This window comes from Phocoena phocoena, chromosome 12 (assembly GCF_963924675.1).
Source record: "Phocoena phocoena chromosome 12, mPhoPho1.1, whole genome shotgun sequence".
NCBI lineage: Eukaryota > Metazoa > Chordata > Mammalia > Artiodactyla > Phocoenidae > Phocoena > Phocoena phocoena.
In genome coordinates this window covers 88,492,108-88,514,689 of record NC_089230.1, presented here as the reverse complement: position 1 = coordinate 88,514,689, position 22,582 = coordinate 88,492,108, and the positions used below count along the sequence as shown (strand labels likewise).

Sequence of the window (22,582 nt, the reverse complement as noted above, 5' to 3'; positions counted from 1 at the left end):
GTATGTGTAGAATTAGCAATCCAGACCAAACCAGTTTCTCAAAAGCACGACTGACATATCACTGATTTCATAGTTATTGGCTCTTAAGCCCTTTTCTAATTGCCTTTACAGTTTATATCCTCCCTCTTTGCAGAAAAGTACATAAAATATAATTGTGGATTATCCATAGCTAACCCGTTAAATAATCTTCATGATATCCATGCAATATAAAATAATTCTTGTATTAATAACTGATCTTCTTTGGGGACTAAAACTTATCTTTTCCATTTTTAATGCTTTAATTTCAAGTTATTCATCACAAAGTCTGGTATGTTATCCATGATAATGGAGTCAAGCATAAACACAAAGTATTCCAAATATAAAACTCTACAATGCTGGATGTGTATTTGTATATATTTGGTGAAGCCCAGCACTGAAGTATATTACCTTAGTTTTGCATGAGGAAATTTCTGGTACTAAAAAAGAAACAGTGTCATATGCATGGAAAAAAAAAAAAAAAAGCAAAACTCACCACCAACCCCACCAGGGCAAAACTGAAAGAAATAATTTGTCCTCATTCATAGATGCATTGTTCATGAAAGTTTAAAATCTAAAAAATTCCACCAAATCAAATTAAAATATTTTCCTTTAAAAATATTTCTTGAGACTGTAATTTTATACATGACTGCAAGTATTTTTTAAAAGATTTAGAGAAAAGTTATTCAATGATTTTTAAAATATTATTCAGATAAAAAGTTGTTTTAATTTACTTCACATTTGCTTTACAAAGAAGTATTATACACTATGAACATTGTGCACTAACAGAATTGTATCAACTTGGAACATAGTAATATAGTATCAGAAGCTATATGTTGATAGAAATCAGTCATAATCACCAAAGATCAGTTTACCTTTTGACATAAATCTTATAGACGAAGCAAAGGGCAAACTGACTTTTAATGAACTATCTTGCTCTCACGTAAAACACCAATAGTCATGGAATTTCACATTAAATACCACAACTGAGTTGATAATTTACTTGTTGGAATGTTGTGGTTTTTACTAAAATAATCCTAAGGTAGATCTGTCTGTTAACTCACAGAAGCTAAATTGAGTTATAGGAAATCTTTGTCCAGCCTCAGCCTTTTAAAAATAAGAATGTTAGTGCCTTGGAAACCCTGCTTGAAATTAGCTGATACAGAAAAGATACACTCACTAACCACTCTGAAATTCTTTTCCAGTGCAATTCTGAGTTTTCAGTCCTAAACTTACACAAAGGGGCAGATGTAAGGGGCAGATGCTAAAAAGAATTTTAACTATACTTCAATTAAAAAGTAAGCGAATAAATGAATGAATGAATGAATACATACATACATACATATTAACTAAAAACTATTATTTGGAGATTCCCAAAGCCTATACTATTGACCATTCTACTACTTGAAAAGGAGAAAATAAACTAGAAGGTCACACCTACATTTTAATACTAGTTATCTTTGAGTTGCTAAAATAACATGTATAATGCTTACATTTTCCTTAAGCCTTAAGATATTCTACATGTCTATTAAAACGTGCATTATTTTATATTTCTAATGTGGCAATCAAATAGAGCAGGATATAGCTGAACAGATCATAAGGGCAAAAAATAATACTTTCTTTAGTCAATTGAACAACATAATTGATTAAATACAGTCACAGCATTGTACAAAATGCACAGCATTTTACAACATACCTTATATGTTGAATCTCAGAGGTTTGTCACTGACCACCCTTTTATTACAAAGAAGAATAATTTTCTGTCATCAACTACGCAGATCAGACCACATCTAAAATACTGTTTCCAATTTTGGTCTTTAAAAATTTATTTAGGAGAAATTAAAGAATATATGGGTGAGGTAGGTGATAGTGACTTTCAGAGGTCTATCTTAAAAGTATGCCAAACAGGGAATTCCCTGGGGGGTCTAGTGGTAAGGATTCTGGGACTTCACTGATGAGGCCTGGGTTTGATCCCTGGTCAGGGAACTAAGATCCTGCAAGTCTTGTGGTGCAGCCAAAGAGCAAAAAAAGGTATGCCAAACAAGACTTATTGAAAATATTTTGATACTGAATTATGTTAAAAGAGTATAAAGTCTTTAATATCACCATGATGACTTAGAAGACACAGAATGTATTACATATGTTATGAGAACATAAAAAATACAGTGTGGTCAAAGGATCAAATTTGTGTGTTGTTTTGTTTAAGAAAGCAGTGTAAGTCCTAAAGCCAAAAAAAGAAAACTTTATGGTTTTATATAAGGGATATTAATTTGAATTGAAATTACCCCCACAATAATTTTCAGATTTATGATGAGAATAATAAAGGAGAAGAGAGAAATTTGCTTGCCAGGATTCTTGCAGATTTTATCATGTTAGTTTATAGGCTAGAATAGATAATCTCATCCTATCTTAAAATACTTTGATGCTGTGATAGTCTTACTGCTTGTTATAAAAAATATTAAGCTTCATTGATTTTTTTCATGTCTTTGATTCTTCTGGAACATGCTTCCTGGAAAAGATGATGTTCTGTAGAACTACAAAATATTTAGCATCAGTTAATGAAACAGGGAGAACTTCTAGTTACTCTAGTTACTTCACTCTCCAAAATACAAATCAGAAAAATAGAATATAAATCAAGATAGAACAGGAGACTCATCAGGTGTTGCAAAAAGTACCACATACTATTGAACACCAATAATTCTTCCTTGACATCTATATATTTATTAAAATATTATATCCTCTAAAATAAATTTTTATATAAAAATTTATTTGAAGCAATTATAAAAATGCAATGATTAGAAATATAAATGAGAAAATAAACAATACCAGGTTAGCATTTTTTAAATTTTATTAAAGACATTAATGAATGTTGCCTGCAGATTTAACATTGGCAGACATGAAATAAAGGTTAATCTTCTATTGATAAATTTATATAAATCAGTTTGCATGAACAAAACTTTTGTATTACACTCTTGACTTAATTATCTTGCAATTAAAATAATAGTTAAAATTTGCTTGAAATTTAGTTGCATGATGAGGTCAAAACTTAAAGCAATGTGTTATAATTACACTGACAGATAAAAAGATTTTAACTAACATTTTATCCATACCCTTAACTATACCCTTGAGAATTACAATGTATACAAAGCACTCTTCTTAAGGATAACATATGGACCCTGATTTCATAGAGATTGGATAATAATATGGGAACTAGTACATACCCACACACAATACAAAAGAATAAAAGCTGCAAAACAGAAAATGCTATTAAAGGAAAAAAGTTTGGCTGATTTTTAAATGCTAAAACCCACCGCACAACAGACAGATGGCAAATCCACATCTGTTTCTATATAGAAAGAGGATATAACTCTATGTAAAATATGCTCACATTAGATTTATGCAGCTGTAAATAGGAGACTTCCCATTGTCCCTCACTGTCTGTAAATATGTCCCCATTTTGTCCCATTATACTAGGCACAAAATGGATTGTAAATGGTTCTAAAAATAAAACTTCAAAAATAATTGTCATTCCTCTGTTCACCTTCAAAAATGAAATTGCCAACGAACTTTTTTTTACATTCTACAAATTTAAGAAAGCTTTATGACCAGAACAGAGTCACCCACATTTGTCAAACTTAACAATTGACATTTTATGATCTTTTAAAGTTAACTGATGTGTCAACATAATTTGAAAAGGGTCATGGATCATACAAATAACAAAATCTCTTAAAAGACAGTTTATAAGATAGTTTGATCTTCTAAAGTTTCATCTGTTGAATTTAAAAAGCAGAGAAAAGAACTGATTTTCTTCTTAGCAAACATTTTTTTCTATGTTCTGTAGTCTTGACTAATATGTATAATTGTTTCTGATCATCTAAGTGGAGCACTATGTATAAAAAGTGAGCACTGAAACTTTTCAAAAGAAACTACAATGTAAGTATTATAATCAATGACATATTCAATAAAGAGCACACTTTTATCCTACTTAGCAACCAAGCAGTGACAGATGTTTTGTTAACTTTGCAGAATTTTAAAAGTTCAAGCGTTGTTTAATATCAACAATATGACATCTACTTTTTCTTAATGTAGGTTTATTTTTTGTCCATGGGTATAAATCCAAATAAACAACATTTCTAAAGTTTATCTGCATGGAGAGATTCATTAGTTTTACAAAAGCCAGCCAGTACAATGAAAAGGCATTTAATGAAATAATTCACTTTTATTTTTTGTAAAAGTAACATTGAGATATCTTTAAAGAGAGAATGAGAAGAATGGTTTTACTCCAAACCATATGTTAAAGTAAAACATGAGGAGCTGGTTTAAGGTAAGATATTGATTGAGTTGATTTTTTCAACAGGTATTGATTGATTTGGGGCATGCTGAATTGAAAGCATTGATAGAATATTCAGCTAAAAGGGATTATCAAGATTTTGGAAATGCAATAGTAAAGTAAGAGCATGATATGGGTTTAGTTTATAGCATCAACTACTACACACCATACAGGTTATAATTAAAGTTACAAAATAGACAGGGTATTCCAGATAAAAATGGAAAAAAGAAGAAGAGCAAGGAAAGACATTTGAACAGAACATATATTTAACTGGTATGAGGAAGAAGAGAAAGGTTGGAAAACCTTGTAATCAATGGAGGTCTCAAAAAGAATAAAAAGAAAAAAATGAAAATGAAGAAAAATAAAGAAAGAGAAAGGGCTTCCCTGGGGTCACAGTGGTTAGGAATCTGTCTGCCAATGCAGGGGACACAGGTTCGAGCCCTGTTCCAGGAAGATCCCACGTGCCACGGAGCACCTAATCCTGTGTGCCACAACTACTGAGCCTGCGAGCCACAACTACTGAGCCCACATGCCACAACTACCAAAGCCCACGTGCCTAGAGCCCATGCTCTGCAACAAGAGAAGCCACTGCTATAAGAAGCCCAGGGCCCACAAGGAAGAGAAGCTCCTGCTCCCGGTAACTAGAGAAAGCCTGCGTGTTTCACAAAGACCCAATGCAGCCAAAAATATATAAATAAAGATAAATAAATTTTAAAAAATAAAAAGAATGAGAAGAACATTGTTTATGGGTGTGATTGACTAGGCAGTGAATTGGTAAACAATTTCTCACTGGAATTACAAATAAGAAGCAAATATGGATGATCAGGTACCAGATCATCCATATTTGAGATTATAAAAATGAGATTATTTATGAAGGTGGAGATTTTGACAAGGAGACTTGAGTATAATCTATGTGTGATGAACAGTATCAATAATGAAGGATGACATGGAGGGGAAAGTTTTGTGTGAGAAACCACCCTTATTTAATAAAATAGACAAACTTAGCTGAGTCAATGAACAGATGCCAAACTAGTCTCTATAGAACTTATGAACATACACACAGGGCATATGCACACTTAGCTACTCATGCTGGTTACTAAAGAAGTTTAGGGCAGTTGTCCTGGTTACCGTGCACCTCATCTCTAAACCAGAAAGCTGTAGAGTCATGTAGGATTGGATGAGGGACTCTGCTCCCTGAGACTGCTTTCCTGAAAAATCTATTAGATGGAATAGGCAATTTATGTTGACCACCCACGTGAAAATAAGAGATAGGTACAGAAATGGCACAGTGTTTTAGTGAAAGGTGCCAAGATTCAAAAGAAAACTTTTTTCTTTTATGTAATATTTTATTTAAAATAAAATTTAAAATATATTGAAGTAATAACCCATACATTTATCACTTACAACAAGAGTCTTAATTGTCTATGTTAGCTTCCAGTTTTTGTCCAGATAAAATACTGGGATTTAAGTTTCTTTACCACTTGCACACTATGTGAAAAATAAGTAAATTATTTCAACAACTCGGGCTTCAGTTTTTCATCTATTAATTGGGAACAAGTAATTCTTATTTTGAGAATTAAGTGAATATATGATTATGAAATTATTTTGTAAAATTTGAAACCTCATCCAAATGATATTATTTGTTTTAAGTTGTCTATTAATAAAGTATATACTATTGACTTTTAATCTGTTTCCATACAGATATTTTGTATTTTTGTGTAATTGCATTAGCACATTTTTCCTTTTATGATTTTGTATTTTATGACGTTTAGAATATTTTCCCTGTACATTATGAAAATACACACCCATTTATATTTTAAATGACATCTTAAGTATTTGTTAGTGTCAGTATTTTATGGTTCTCTTTTTGTGGTACATATATATTGTGATTTTATATAGTGAGTTATATCCAACTTTTCCAGTTTCTTCTCCTGCTTTTATACTTCGTAAGCAATTTTCCTTAAGTCTCAGATCATAACTATTCAACAATATTTCCTTCTGTCCTTTATTCTTTTACACTTACACTTAAAATTTATTTTAATTTAATTGTTAAATGTTGGGAGATAAAGAGTACTATTTTTCTATATAATTAGTTTTTCCATGAGCATGTATTAAATAATTATGTCTTATCTCCTTACTGTAATACTATGTTTTCTTATTCTGAGCATCTTTCTGAGATTACTGAACATAGGTTCTATAGGTTCAAGTTTGTTATAGTATTTGTATATTTTGATTGTGCATTTATTATGTTTAAAAAATTCTCATTAAATATTATAAGCTTTTCAGGATGCATTATCCTTTGTCTCCAAAATTTTTTTAACAATTTGTTTTGCTTATACTTCCATATCTGTTTTCAAGTGTTTTCAATTTCCAAAGTATTTTCTTAGTAACTTCAGCATATTAATAAAAATGTTTGAAAGTATAGTCCTTGCTATACCAAAGTAATTTGGGGGAATATGGTATTTTCCTCTGTTCATACAATTCTTCATTATAGACTTTAAAAAATTTTGTGTTTATTTAATCCAGTTATGACACATTTCTTGTTTAGATTTTTTCTTTTTTATTTCATATATTTGAAACTATTATAAATGTGCTTCTTTTTCTTATACTATTTCATATCTATTATATTTTCTAACTATTTTATATTCTTCATACTTTTGAGAAATGTGTGTTATACGGTTGAAAACACTAATAAAAAGAGGAAGATTTGTAAAAAAGTGTAGCTGGACTTTTTTGCTGTAGCTAATAACTAAAACAAAATTTTCTCAAGCAATGACTGCACCATAACTCACCTTCACCCCCTACAAATATTTAGAAGCTGAAATACAATGCATCTATTATTGAGGCTCTCAAGCAGTGATTATACTTCAGCTGATTCATATACTGAAAATACCGAGATAATTTGACTAGAGTCCACAATCTTCTGGTAGACTGGATGGCCCTTCAGATTTAGTTGAAATGCTTCCAGCACAGCATGTTATAAATGACTCTAAATAAGTGGATAAAATAAGACCACGTGAAACATTACGAGTCAAAGTAACAACAACAACAATATCAAACCTGTGAAAAAAACGCATAAACCCTGATTTTAAATTTAAAATAGCAGCAAAAACTATGTCATAAAAACAACAATTTTAATAATAAATAGAAATAGAATCAAAAGTAAAATAATAACATGTATTTTTCAAATCAAATTAGAAAACAACAAAGGAAAATAATACTTAATGATGGTGTTAGTTTGGTCATTCAGTCTCTGGGAATGAACATATGCAAAAAAATTCTGGAAAATGACTTGGCTTGATAAATCAAAAGCCACCAAAGAGTTTATATATTCTAAACCATCAATAAAACTCCCCAAGTCCTAAATACTCTGTTATTACAATATGATGAAAAGTTTGTAAAAGATGTAGGGAAACAGATAAATCAACTATTTATAATTTCAAATGTTAAATCTATGTTAATGCAACACTTTATTTTATATGTGAATAAAAGTAGACATCTAACAAAATATTAACAGTTGCCAGATTTTCAAATTGTGGGCAATTTATAAATCATTTTGATATATTCATTTTATCTTCACAATTCTTAAATTACCATGTATCAATGTAATTGTTGTTTAAAATAATTGAAATCATATGAACATCCTTTACTCAGTTAAAGCATTTGTATTAAACATCATCATCATCGCCATCATCATCATCATAATCATCTTGGTTTACATACCACTTGACTACCAATCTTCTATTTTTTTGGTACTTCAAAATAGTTTGACAAAAAACATGTACTTAACAGCTTCAATCTATCAAAATCTCCTCAAATAAAAACTCTTAAGCTTTTAATGCCCAGTAAAACTCTCATCTGTCTGGAGTTATCAATAAAGAGGCAACTCTAGTAATTACTCTTGGCTTCATAAAATCTCTTGTCATAATGAAAAGGTTATACCAAGATAACTTATTATTCCTCCTTAGAATAATTCAATTTCTTCAGATTCAGTTATTAAAAATAATACAGAAATTATATCAGGGAAGTAAACAATTATGCTGAAGATAAAGTAGAGTACAGCAGCTCTTGAGACATTGTCCTCGGGTCAAACAGAGACTCTACACAATCTTTGGACTGAGATTTCTGCAAGTAGATTGCACAGTCAGTGTGGTCAGCCTGGCGTATTCCAGAATTTCTATGAGAGCCATGCCACCAGCTCTGAAATCCTAGTTTCAGAGCAGCATCAAATTGTAGAGAGCTGAGCTGAGAGACATTTAAGAAACATCTATCTTATTACACTTGTTCTACAAATTTGAAAACATAAATTATTGCAGTTTAATTGACTTGTTCTGCTCACAAAATATCCTCTTGATGGAATCAACACTAGAAATAAAGTTCTTCAAGTCTTTCTTCTCTGTTTCTAGTATATACCCTCCTTAATTTTAATTTCAAAGAAGCATGGGTGCTGTCACATGAGTGCTAGGCTCTGTTATATTGTTAGGCTCTGTTTTGGCTCATTTCATATTTTCTTAGGTGAATGGCACTGCATTTTGGGTACAGCAAATCTAGACAAAATTGTAGACCCAAGCAAGGGAATTTTACTGAAGGCTAGTTTAATGTTGTTCATTTAACATTACCAATGAATGCATCTTTTGGATTTTAATATTGAATCTGATAAAAAATTTTCATAGGAAATAGGAATTTAAAAGAATTTTCAGTTTTACTATGCCTTCAATATCCACTCTGAACACCAATATTCTCATTTTTAAAAATGGTGTCTTTTATATCTGCATTTTAGGCTTTTGTCAGGATTAAGTTTGTTGATTCAAAGCACCTCACAAATTATTTCCCTTTCTGTGTTAATCCTCTACAATTCCTATAACAGAAACTTAGGTGTAATATTAGCTTGCTTTCTGGTGTTACAGTAGGTAATTAAATACATTTTTTTACCTTAGATATTGGCTATACCCTATGTGTTAATTGATTATTAGAGATGCAGTGGGTAACTTATTATCTATCAACTTCCTGAAATTCTTCTTTTGAGAGAACTTTATTTCAACAAAACTCATAGGAAAAATTTATGATGTACTTTAAAGATATGAGTTGGGTTTCTGGCAATTTGTGAAAGTAAGATAGAAGAAAAAACACAGTTCATATGGGGATTCACTATTTTCCCTTGTTGTGGGATTTCTGGAGAAAAATGAAATACTCTTCAAGCATGCAGAAATCCAGAGCAAGGTATGTTAGGATAATAAGTGGGAGGATGTGGTATGTCTTAGGAGACTTGGTGATTTTACACTGTACGTGGGTTACTAGCAGCTTCATAGTTGTAACTAAGGCTACTTAGTCCAGCTCATTACTTTGGGGACTGAACTCTGCACAGTGATACAACACAGGAGGGAGGGATTCAGAATAAAATTATGACATAGATGAAATGGTGCAAAGGTACTTTGGAAGTGAGGTGATAGAATTCACTAAAAATTAAGGATCATTACAAATTCATACACATAACTCTACTTGAAACATGACTTTTCATGAAAACCACTTACATCTTCTAAAAGAGTGTTGTTAAGACAATCCAAGTTAGGGTGGCAACTGTGGTAGCACAGCACCTGAAGGCATTTTTTACCAAATGGGTAAAAAATTAGTAATGGGAGTGTTGGTTTGTCTCATGAAACTTTAAATTTTGACATCGGCTAGCACTTCTTAATGATATCAGATCCATCAGATATATTTTCCCCCCGAATCCAAGTTTGTTTATATTGAAAGTATGTTGAGACAAGTAGTCCTCTTTTTTTTTCCCCACATCTGAAGAACTGCCTTAGCATTTACAGTAAGAACATCTCACCTTCAGGGTTGAGCAGATTCCAATAGGCAATAAACAGTGGCAGTATTTGGGACGGTATACTAATGTTTGGAGAGCAGCAATATGGCCACATTAAACTTTCAAATTCTTTTAAAATGTCGTTTAAATATATTCTTTATACATTAGAATTGCATCACACTTATCCTGAGCAACACAAAATTCCATGCAATACTCAATTTACAAATAGACTACATATGATTGCTTGGGATAGTTTTCTGTTTATCTATTTTATTAAAATTTAATATCTTCAAACAAGGGATGAAGCCATCAGAAAAGGATGGGGGAGAGTATAGGATCAAAAAATAAAGGTAATACAACAATTTCTAGATTTCAACTTATAGTTTTTATGTCAAATATTAAAATAACATACAAATTGTTTTTCAATACATTCTAGCTTCAATTGCTACTGGTAAAAGTGACTCATGTCAACATGTTATTGTAAAGACATAGAATGGGAAAGAAAATAATAGTATAGCCAGAGTGACAGACATTTCTTGCCAAAGTAGAAATAGTTCCAACTCTTTCATGCAACTTTCAATTCTGTTGGGGAGTGAGGGCTTATTCAGTTGCTATTTTGTGCTTGCTACGTATTTTATACAGTATTGTCAGTTAAATAGGTTAAATAAATGCAACTCCTCATACTTTGAAGTCTGAGTAAAGAGAATAAGACTTAAAAAAAAGAAACATTCAGTTTGAAAGAACAAAGTCTCCTTAGTCAGTCAAGAGATATGTCTAGTCAGGAAGAGCTTTTGCAAATTTAAGAAACAATTTGATATTGATGGTTACCATTTATTTTGCAGACCTGTTGGGAATGAATGTATTCATGTAAAGTTATTGCAAATTTTATTCTTCACAAATTAATTTTTGGCTTTGACATTTATTTGAAGTCACTTGAAAGTAAATAAAACTACGTACTTTCTATCTTCTCATCTTACTACCCTTATAGTAACAATGACTTTTTGTATTTATTTGCAGGATTAATTCTAATTTTATAATTAGAATTTTATACTTTTAAATATCTTCATGTAAAATCATAATCAAATTTAATTTCGTACTCTGTCTTTTCAGACTTTAAGATTTCTTTTTTTTAAAGAAAGCTTAGGATTGACTCTTATTAACTTTTATATGTAACATACAGTACTGTTAATTATATTTATCATGTTGTGCATTACATCCCTAGTACTCATTTATCTTATAACTGGAAGTTTGTACCTTTGACCACCTACATCCAATCCACTTTCCCCAACCTCCCATCTCTGATAACCACAAATCTGATCTCTTTTCCTATGAATTTGTTTGTTTCTTTTTGAAGTGTAATTGGTCTACAACACTGTGTTAGCTCCTGGTACATAGCATAGTGATTCAATATTTCTATTCATTTCAAAATGATCACCTCAATAAGTCTAGTTACTATATGTCACCATACAAAGATATATTGTTATTGACTATATTCCCCACAATGTACATTTTCATACCTGTGACTCATCTATTTTCTACTAGAAGTTTGTTCCTCAATCTCCCTCACCAATTTCTCTCATCCACCCATCACCCTTCTCTCTGGCAGCCACCTGCTTATTCTCTGTATCATCTATGACTCTGTTTCTGTTTTGTTATGTGCATGCATTTGTTTTGTTTTTTAGATCCACATAAATGTGAACTCGTACAGTATTTGTCTTTCTCTGTTTGACTTATTTTATTTAGCAAAGTACCCTCTAGGTCCACTCATGTTGTTGAAAATGGCAAATTTTTACTCCTTTTATGCCTGAGTAATGTTCCATTGTGTACACACACACACACACACACACACACATAATCTTTATCCATTTGTCTTTTGATGGCACTTAGGTGGCTTCCATATCTTGACTGCTGTAAATAGTATGGCAACAAACATTGGGATGTGTATATCTTTTCAAATTTCTGTTTTCATTTTCTTCAGATAAATACCCAGGAGTGGAATTGCTGAATCATACAGTAGTTCTATTTTTAATTTTTGAGGATCCTCCATATTGTTCTCCATTGTTGCTTCACCAATTTACATTCCAACCAACAAGGTATGAGTGTTCCCTTTTATCCACATTCTCTCTAACATTTGTTATTTGTGGTCTTTTTGATAATAGCAATTCTGACAGGTGTGAGGTAATATCACTTTCTGATCTTGATTTGCATTCCCTGATGATCAGTGATGATGAGCATCTTTTCATGTGTCTGTTGGCCATCTATATGTCATCTCTGGAAAAATGTCTATTCAGATCCTCTGCCGACTTTTTAATGAGGTTATTTGTTCTTTTGATATGGAGTTGTATGAGTACTTTTTATATTTTAGATATTAAACCCTTATTATTATAATGTACCAATATTAATCCCTATATTGTTTACAAATATATTTTCCAATTCAGTAGGCAACTTTTTGTTGATAGCTTCCTTCACTGAGCAAAAGCTTTTTAGTCTGATGTAGTCCCATTTGTGTATTTGTTTTGGTTGCCCTTGCCTAAGGAGATAGTTCTAACAAAATATTGCTGAGACTGATGTCAACGAGTGTATTGCTTATGTTTTCTTCTAGAACTTTTCTTCAGAAAGTGTCATCTTGCCCACTCCTCCTACTTGATACTCTTGAAATAAATGTTTTAACAATTCTAAAAATTAACCCTAGTAAAAAGTAAATATAAATAGATATGTATCAATCTTATTTGAAACACTATAGAAGGTCAATCAAATATTTCACAGGTTCCTCAATTTACATGTACTTGGTTCTAGGAATTTCTTTTATTCTGGCCTCAGTTCTATTGAAAGATAATAATCTTGACTAGGAAAAATGTTAATAGTGTGTCCATCATCATATAAACTACATAATTTAATGGAAGTGAAGTATTATCTTAATTCATAAACTTTTTATGGATACAATATTTACAATATTAGCTTTAAAAAGTTAAAAGTTGTTTTGTTCATCTCTCCTCTATTTCTGTAAAAACAGGTTTGTATTGTAAACAAATTCAAGGGTATATCCAAAATATATGCTTAATTGAGATTCTCAGTATCCTTAGTTTGTCCAAGGAAAACACTTTACAATACATCTCTGTGGTAGTCAGAATAGTGGCCTCTAAATATGTTTACATACTAATCCCCCAGTACTGTAAATTAAATATACATGAATATACATAACAAGGAGTATTTAAGGTTGCAGATAAAATTAAAGTTCTAATAGGATGACCTTAAAAGAAAGGTAATAGCCTTGATTTTCTGGGGATTCAGTATAATCACAAGGGCCCTTAAAAGTAGAAGGAGACAGAAGAGGAGGTCAGAGTGATGCAATGTACAAACTCAAACCACCATTCTTGGCTTTAAGGATGAAAGAAAGGAACCGGCAGAAAAAGAATGTGGATGGTCTCTCGAAACAGGAAAGAAGAAGAAAGGGGTTTATCTCTTAGAGCCTCCAGAAGGAATGCAGCCCTGCCAACTTTTTGATTAGCCCACTGAGGCTCTTTTCTTACATCTGAGGTAGAGATCAGTAAGATAATAAATTTGTGTTGTTTTAAATCACTAAGTTTGTGGCAATTTGCAACAGCAACCATAGAAAATTAATAGCTTCTGTGTATGCAACTATCTTAATTATGCAGTGAGTTAAATTTTCAAAATTTTATTTATAATATACATCTCTTAAACTGTTGTGAGAATGAGACAAGACGTGCCTAAGGAAAATGCAAAAAGGCAGTGTACCAAGAATAAGCAGCTTAAAACCGCAACTCATTTTTGGGGAGAGAATATATTGCATTATTATGTATATATAATATCTGTATTATTAAAATATTATACATATGGTTTGATATACATTTATAATAGTAATTATAATAACATAATATATTTGGAATTGGAGTTGAAATATACCAGTCTAAATATTGTCACAATAAAAAATATTCCTGATTCAAGATAGACTTGACCTTTGTAAGTCAGAGAAGTGTAGTAACACTGTTAATTATTTTGAAAGAAAATCCCATATTTCTTGGCTGTCATTTCATAGATGTATGTCACTTGCGCCTCTATTTTATTAGAAGAAATGAGTGGCCACGGCAGGGGTCTCACTGCGGAGCACATTCACAAGTTTCTCAGGACCAGTTCTGCTCAGTGCTTCCCTGCAGTATCAATATGACATCAGTAAAAAATACTGCCTCATTAAAGCACATAAGAGAATAAAATAGAGCAAAATCAGCACAAATAAAATTCATCATGTCTAAGTTATTGAACCCTTTTTTTTACGTTAAAGAAGCTTAAAAATGGCAGGTGCATATACTGGAAATGATGGAGTACCACCTTATCCCTGGCTAGGCTCCTTCCAGAATCACAGTTGGTTCATTATCATTACCTAATATTTGTAAAGTGCTCTGAGGTTGAAATCACTCCCAAGGTGCTGAGTAGGATGGTCACGCCTGAATAAATCTAATGATGAAAAACAAATATTATTATTTTCTGTGCCTCTTTGAAGGAAAATAAATGTTTACCATGAAAGAAAACAAATCAAGGAAAAACAGCAAACAAACAAAACAGAAAAAGAACAAGTTCAAAGTAAGTTGCAGACCAGTTTAAAAGAGACAAAACCCTGTGCTATCTCCATTCAGGCCAGACACAGCAGGTCCTGTTATGCTGAAACACAAGGACCAGACACACTAGGACACTTGCCAGCAGAGGCCACAGTTCCTACAGTCAAAGGAGATACTAGTTAATGGGACGACTTTGGGACCTTGGGGTTTCATATAAAGACAGTTCACGGTATTTGTGCATAGAAGTGGTGATAGTTATCATGCGAGTGTCTTTCTGCTATGGTGGTACATTTACTTGAGAGCATCATAGCAAATGTGAATGTGATTCTGCCTATGATAACAGAAGAGCTATGTGTGGGATGCCCATACATAGACGGATTGCATTATTGGTGCCAACCTTGACTAAATGATATTCCTTAGTAGGTTGTATGATCTTTCACTAAAGTTCCAGTTTAGGGGAAAGTGGCAGATAGATCCAATAGGATCATTTGTACGTAATGTGAATGAGGGACCACAATATCCAAAGCAGCAGCAAAGATGAGAATGAACATAAATGAGGTGATTAATAAAATACTAAATATAGTGGCCTTTGTCATATAACTTCATGTGTTTCTTAGGGCCTCATTACGACTTTTGTTGACCTCAGATACTTTTGCTTTTGTGGGTCTCTCGCTCTCTTTCTCTATATATAGATAGATAGAGATAGATATACATATAGATTGCTATACATATAGGTAATATACATTATATCATAATATAATTATATATTATATATTAAATATAATCCAGGCTGTATGCATTATTATACTAATATTCATTATACATATTTTTCCTTTGGTTTTAAAAATAAATTAAAATTAAAACATTTTCACAGGCTTGTAAAATTACCATGGGTAAGCCTTAGGCAACTATGCTTACTGTGTCTGATGGAAAAGTTGTCCCTGGTGTTTATAACCATTCATAACATCAACAATTCTGTGTTCATTCAGATTTCTCTAATTCTATATTTTTGATATATCAAATTAACCTTTGTAAAATATAGGCAACTGATTAATTAAAATTCATAGTATGAATGGGCTCAGAATAAATTACGTATATGGGTTTAAGCACTAAAATAATGATTAAAGCTATCAAATCTACTTCCCTCTGTTTATCCACAGTGTCCAAAAATATACAGAAATAACAAGTATTTTATGAAAATATTCTACACTCCGCAAGTATCATCTCTCAACCAAATAAATGAACAATGGAAATTACTATACTAGTCAAGACACGGCATGCCCAACAACATATGTGGGCAGGATATCACTCATAGAAAAATTCCAAGATTGCCCATATCACCCTGTAAGGTATAAATGAGGAGCTGAAAGAATGGGAAATGACAGCTCATATGTGATCTGACACAACGGTACTGATAGAAATGACTTAGGAATATTGAACTTATTTCATTTCTGCTTTAGTAAAATTCTCCATCAATGAGATATGCTATAGGTAAGTTAGTTAAGCTAGAAACTCCTGGAATCTAGTCTTTATGCTGAAACAACAGAGTAAGCTCAGCATTTTTTCTAGACTATGAAATGTTTATTTAAAATGATCTGTAATTTTGGCTTCTTACAAGTTCAACCTTACATTTTCTGAATTAAAATGAATATGTGAAATTCTATTAAATGTATATGTTTAAGTTTGACAAAATAACACTTACCTCCTAGGAAAATTGTGAAATATGATAAGAATATTAAATAGGTTAAATATCATTTGACCTTATGAAGATTGGTTTTGTTGTGGCAAGAGTACACAAAATGGGATAGTTATTTTAGGCCACAGCTTCTAGAAACAGATAAATAACGATTATTTGATTTCTAGCATACTGCCTTTCTTTCAAAGAACTCAGGGAAATCTGTTCACATATCACCTGTGTAAAATGGGAACAATTTATGTTCTTTCAACTGTGAACACCAATCACACAGAGACATTTGTAAATTTAGGTGAAATGGAAAACAATTTCAAGGCAGTGAACTAAACCACAATAAAAATTACACAGGCATCACAGCATTGGGAGAGGGATAGAAGTGTGACTTGACAAAAAAGAATCAGATTGTGCATAACACTGGCTGAAGGGGCTGGTGCCCTGAAAGGCAAAAAGCTATCTGTAGGCAAATGGCAGTATAGATTGATTTGCTAACTCAGCCTTCAATAGGAAATGCATGTGTCCAGGGATGCAGTGCTATAAAGAAAGGTACTGACTCTGTGGGATAGGTCACCTGCATGCTGCTCTGTGCCAGATTATAACTGTTAACTTGAAATAATTTGGCCTGTTTTCAGCAATTTATCTAAAGGCAACATAAATTGTATTCTTTTGTACATCTTGTTTTACCCCAAATGTAAAAGACTTCTAAAATGTCTATTGCTTTTGAAATCTAAACAAGCAGCCATTCAGGTTTAAAATGAAATGACCAATTTAAAGGACCGGAAATAAAAGACTAAATATCTTTAGGGGAGTGGCTGAGAGGGTGGAGTAGAAAGACCCTGAGCTCACTTCCTTCCACAGGCACACCCAAATTATAACTATTTACAGAGCAACTATTGATGAGAAGGACCTGAAGGCTAGCAGGAAATATTTCCCACACCTAAAGACATAAAGAAGGAACCATAAGAATATAGGTAAGAAGGACAGAAACGTGGTATAGTCAAGATGTACACCTGCAGGTAGTCGACCCACAAACAGGAAGATAATCACAATTGCAGAGGTTCAACCCAAGGAACAAGGGATCCAAGCCTCACATCTGGCTTCCGAACTTGGGTCCAAGCCTCACATCTGGCTTCCGAGCTTGGGAAGGCTAGCTCCCAAACATTTGCAGGGATTGCATACAGGAGAGCTGGAGGGCTGTAGAAAAGAGACTTTGCTCTCAAAGGGTGTACACAAAACCTCACACACTCCATTTGAAAGAAGCCTGGGGCAGACACACTTGCTGATCTTGGAGTGACTCTAGGGGGCAACGGGGATTTCTCCTGGGGGAACAGATGCTGGCAGTAGCCATTCTTTTTTGGGTTGTTTGTTTGTTTTGCGGTACGCGGGCCTCTCACTGTTGTGGTCTCTCCCGTTGCGGAGCACAGGCTCCGGATGCACAGGCTCATTGGCCATGGCTCACGGGCCCAGCTGCCCTGCGGCATGTGGTATCTTCCCAGACCAGAGCGCGAACGCGTGTCGCCTGCAACATCAGGCGGACTCTCAACCACTGCGCAACCAGAGAAGCCCATTCTTGAGAGCTTATTCTACCACGAGAACATTGGTATTGGTAAGCACTATTTTGGAATCCTCCCTCTAGCCCATTAGTGCCGGGGACTTTCTTACCCACCAGCCTGTTGGCACCAGTCTCTGTACCACCCAGCCCAAGCAGCTAGACATGTGGGGACCTACCCACCAACCAGCAGGCTGACGCCAGTCCCAGGCTCCCAAGGACTCCCAGTAAACCCCTTGGGGACTCAGAATTGCCAAGAAGCTGAGTGGGACTGGCCTCAGGACCCTAAGAACACACTGCCAGCCAAGGCAGAAACCAGCATCTCCCACCAGCAGGCTGGGACCTGCCATGGGACCCCCCAGGCCCCATAGCCAGCTACCCCAGAACTTGGACCCAGCTACCAGCAGAGCAGCGCCAGCCCTAAGCCTTGCTGCCAACTGCCCCAGGACACAGGGCCAGCACAAGCCCTGGAATCTCTGGGATTACTGCCTGTCATGCTGCTCTGCAGCCCCACCCACAAACAGACTGGCAGCATCAGCACAAGGCAGCACCTAGCAGCAAAATGTGTGGGGTCCCAGCCCCACCTACCACTGTGCTCACATCAGTAGGCCTCACCACAGAAGAAGGGGCCACTCAGCCTACATAAGGGGCACCCCTAGATCATATAGGTCTTGTGACCAGAGAAGAGTGTGCTGCCGGGCCCCATAGAATGCTTTCTACATAACACCACTTCTCCAAAACTGGGAAAAATAACCAAATTACCTAATACAAATAAACATAGAGAAGTAGACAACAGATGAATATGTTCCAAAAGAAGGAGACACGATGAAAACTCGGAAGAAGAGTTAAGCAAAGTGGCACTAAACAATCTACTTGAAGGGTTCAAGATAATGATCATAAAGTTGCTAAACAAGTTCAAGAAGAGAATGGATGAACACAGTGAGAAGTTCAACGAACAGAAAATATAAAGAAGAACCAAGCAGAACTGAAGAACAATGAGTAAATAAAAAATTAAACTGGAAGGAATCAACAGCAGAGTAGAAGACAAAGAAGAACAGATCAGTGAACTAGAATATATAGTGTAGAAATCACTTAAGCTGAGTATAAAAAGGAAAAAATAATAAAAGATGAGGACAGTTTAAAAGACATCTGGAATAACATCAAGAGTACTATCAGCTGAATTTTCAGCAGGAACTGCTGCACAGAAGTGAGTGGAACTGTATATTTAAAGTGATAAAAAGAAAAAACCTACAAAAAAGAATTCTCCACCTGGCAAGGTTGTCATTCAAATTTGAAGGATAAAAAGTTTTAAATAAACAAAAGGTAAAGAAGTTCGACACCACAAAACATGCTTTACAAGTAATGTTACAGGGACTTCACTAAGCAGAAAATAAAAGTTTACACCTAGAAATGAAGTGAGTGCTTCTCAACATTTTCATCCATTCATTCTTTTATTCAGCATGCTTTTATTGAGTGCCTGCTCTATGCCAGGCACTTTTCTGGAAACCTAAGGAATATCAGGGAACCAAACAAAATTTCTGCCCTTATCTGGTGTACATACTGGCAGAAGAGAGAGTAGAGTACATCGTTTGGTATATAAAGGGCTAATAGTGCAGCAAATAATAATAGTCGGTGCCCTGAGATAGGAATTGGGGCTTCTCACAACCTGAGCACCTGAGTCCACAGGTGCACCCACACCAACACCTATGGGCCATGGGGATGAAGTCTCAGTGCACCAGTGGGGACCAGATTGAGATACAGGCAGTAACTCTATGTTTGGAGCTCCCTGAGATAGCAAACTTTTTAATTAAAGGTTGTTTTAGAAGAAATTTTTGCGTTTTCTTTGTAAATAATCCAAATTGACTTACTTTGAATTCATTTACGTTCTTCACCTGATGAACTAAGTTGTTTCCCAGTCCCCTGCCAAATTTTTAAATAAAGATTGTTTAGGCCTCGTCCCTAAATCAAAACAAACCCTTGTTGTGGTAAGTTCAGAACATGTTGAAATGTGTTCTTTAACTTGAAAATTTCTGAAACAGTTTATTTGTCAATTTACCTTTTCAGATTAAGAGAAGACTTTTAAAACAAATCAACCCACGGTATAGTACAAGGAACTCTACTGAATATTCTGTGATAACCTATATGAGAAAAAATCTGAAGAAGAATAAATATATGTATAACTGAATCACTTTGCTGTACACCTGAAAGTAAAACAATATTTTTAATCAACTGTACTCCAATAAAAAATAAAAAACAAGCAAACAAACAAAAAAACAGGGCACAACCCTGTAGGACTCTCATCACTAAGCAATCCCATTTGTCTAGTTATTGGTGAGGACAATTCAGCAATAATATGCATAAAGAATAAAGAACTGTAGTACATCCTGTCAATCTAGATCCTTTATAAAGCATTTAGGTTACAATCTGTGCTTTGGAGTTGTTGCTGGAGGGGCCACCCAGAGATTTATTAGGTCTAATTCTCTGATTTCTAGCAGATGAATCTTCAATTAGCCCACACTGGTGGGCTCGTTATCCTATTTAAAAACACTTTCAGGGAAGAATGCATTATAGGAAAAGAGTACAGAAAGGCAAAAAAAAAATATTCACATGCTTAAAAAAATATATTTTATACATATGCAAACCTTTCATAAACTAAAATTTACTTTCCCCTCTTAAGTGCAGTTCTACATTTTTCCCGGCTTTTATAGTAACACATTAGCCCATGATTTAATCAGTAAATTGAGCTTTGATGAGTAATAAAAAACATAAAACAAATAAATGAACCTGGGAAACAACAAAAACATTTATTTTTTTCTTTTTATTTTACTCTATTGCTAAATTCTGATATTCTTGGTGGCCCAAGGGTTAGGAAAACAATCTGTGAGAGGAACTTAGAACCATATATTTAAAAGAATAACAATATTCATAGTCACATTTATTCCATGTCAGTTTTAAGCTTTAAAGTTCAAAATATTAATATTTATGATAATATTTAGAATATTTTATTTACATTTATAAATATAATATAATACTTTTAATTTTTTTAACATCTTTATTGGAGTATAATTGCTTTACAATAGTGTGTTAGTTTCTGCTGTATAACAAAGTGAATCAGTTATACATATACATATGTTCCCATATCTCTTCCCTCTTGCATCTCCCTCCCTCCCACCCTCCCTATCCCACCCCTCTAAGTGGCCACAAAGCACCAAGCTGATCTCCCTGTGATATGCGGCTGCTTCCCACTAGCTATCTATTTTACGTTTGGTAGTGTATATATGTCCATGCCACTCTCTCACTTCGTCCCAGCTTACCTTTCCCCCTCCCCGTGTCCTCAAGGCCATTCTCTATGTCTGCGTCTTTATTCCTGTCCTACACCTACATTCTTCAGAACCATTCTTTTTATTAGATTCCATATATATGTGTTAGCCTACTAATTTGTTTTTCTCTTCCTGACTTACTTCACTCTGTATGACAGACTCTCGGTCCATCCAACTCACTACAAATAACTCAATTTCATTTCTTTATATGGTGGAGTAATATTCCGTTGTGTATATGTGCCACATCTTTTTTATCCATTCATCTGTCAATGGACACTTAGGCTGCTTCCATGTTCTAACTATTGGAAATAGAACTGCAATGAACATTGTGGTACATGACTCTTTTAGAATTATGGTTTTCTTAGGGTACATACCCAGTAGTGTGATTGCTGGGTTATAGGGTAGTTCTATTTATAGTATTTTAAGGAATTTCCATACTGTTCTCCATAGTGGCTGTATCAATTTACATTCTCACCAAGAGTGCAAGAGGGACAACAAAAAAAAAAAAAAAAAAAAAAGAGTGCAAGAGGGTTCCCTTTTCTCCACACCCTCTCCAGCATTTATTGTTTATAGATTTTTTTGGTGATGGCCATTAGGACTGGTGTCAGGATATACCTCATTGTAGTTTTGTTTTGCATTTCTCTAATGATTAGGGATGTTCAGCATTCTTTCATGTGTTTGTTAACAATCTGTATATCTTCTTTGGAGAGATGTCTATTTAGGTCTTCTGCCCATTTTTGGATTGGGCTGTTTGTTTTTTTTGATATTGAACTACATAAGCTGCTTGTAAATTTTGAAGATTAATCCTTTGTCAGTTGCTTCATTTGTAAATATTTTCCTCCATTCTGAGGGTTGTCTTTCTGTCTTGTTTATGGTTTCGTTTGCTGTGCAAAAGCTTTTAAGTTTCATTAGGTCACATTTGTTTATTCTTGTTTTTATTTCCATTTCTCTAGGAGGTGGGTTGAAAAGGGTCTTGCTGTGATTTACGCCACAGAGTTTTCCGCTTAAGTTTTCCTCTAAGATTTTTATAGTGTCTGGTCTTACATTAAGGTCTTTAATCCATTTTGAGTTTATTTTTGTGTATGGTGTTGGGCAGTGTTGTAATTTCATTCTTTTACATGTAGCTATAGAGTTTTCCCAGCACCCATTCTTGAAGAGATGGTCTTTTCTCCATTGTATATCCTTGCCTCCTTTGTCATAGATTAGTTGACCATAGGTGTGTGGGTTTACCTCTGAACTTTCTATACTCTTCCATTGATCTATATTTCTGTTTTTTTGTGACAGTACCCTACTGTCTT

At 33.9% G+C, this 22,582-nt stretch overlaps 1 protein-coding gene across 1 annotated transcript in view; it reads right to left on the bottom strand.

Moving 5' to 3' along the window:
• EYS (eyes shut homolog) overlaps positions 1-22,582 on the bottom strand; it is a 1,660,061-nt gene that overhangs the window by 1,406,516 nt on the left and 230,963 nt on the right. The window contains 1 exon segment of the mRNA XM_065888819.1: positions 750-759. Coding sequence (XP_065744891.1) covers positions 750-759 — 10 coding nt within the window.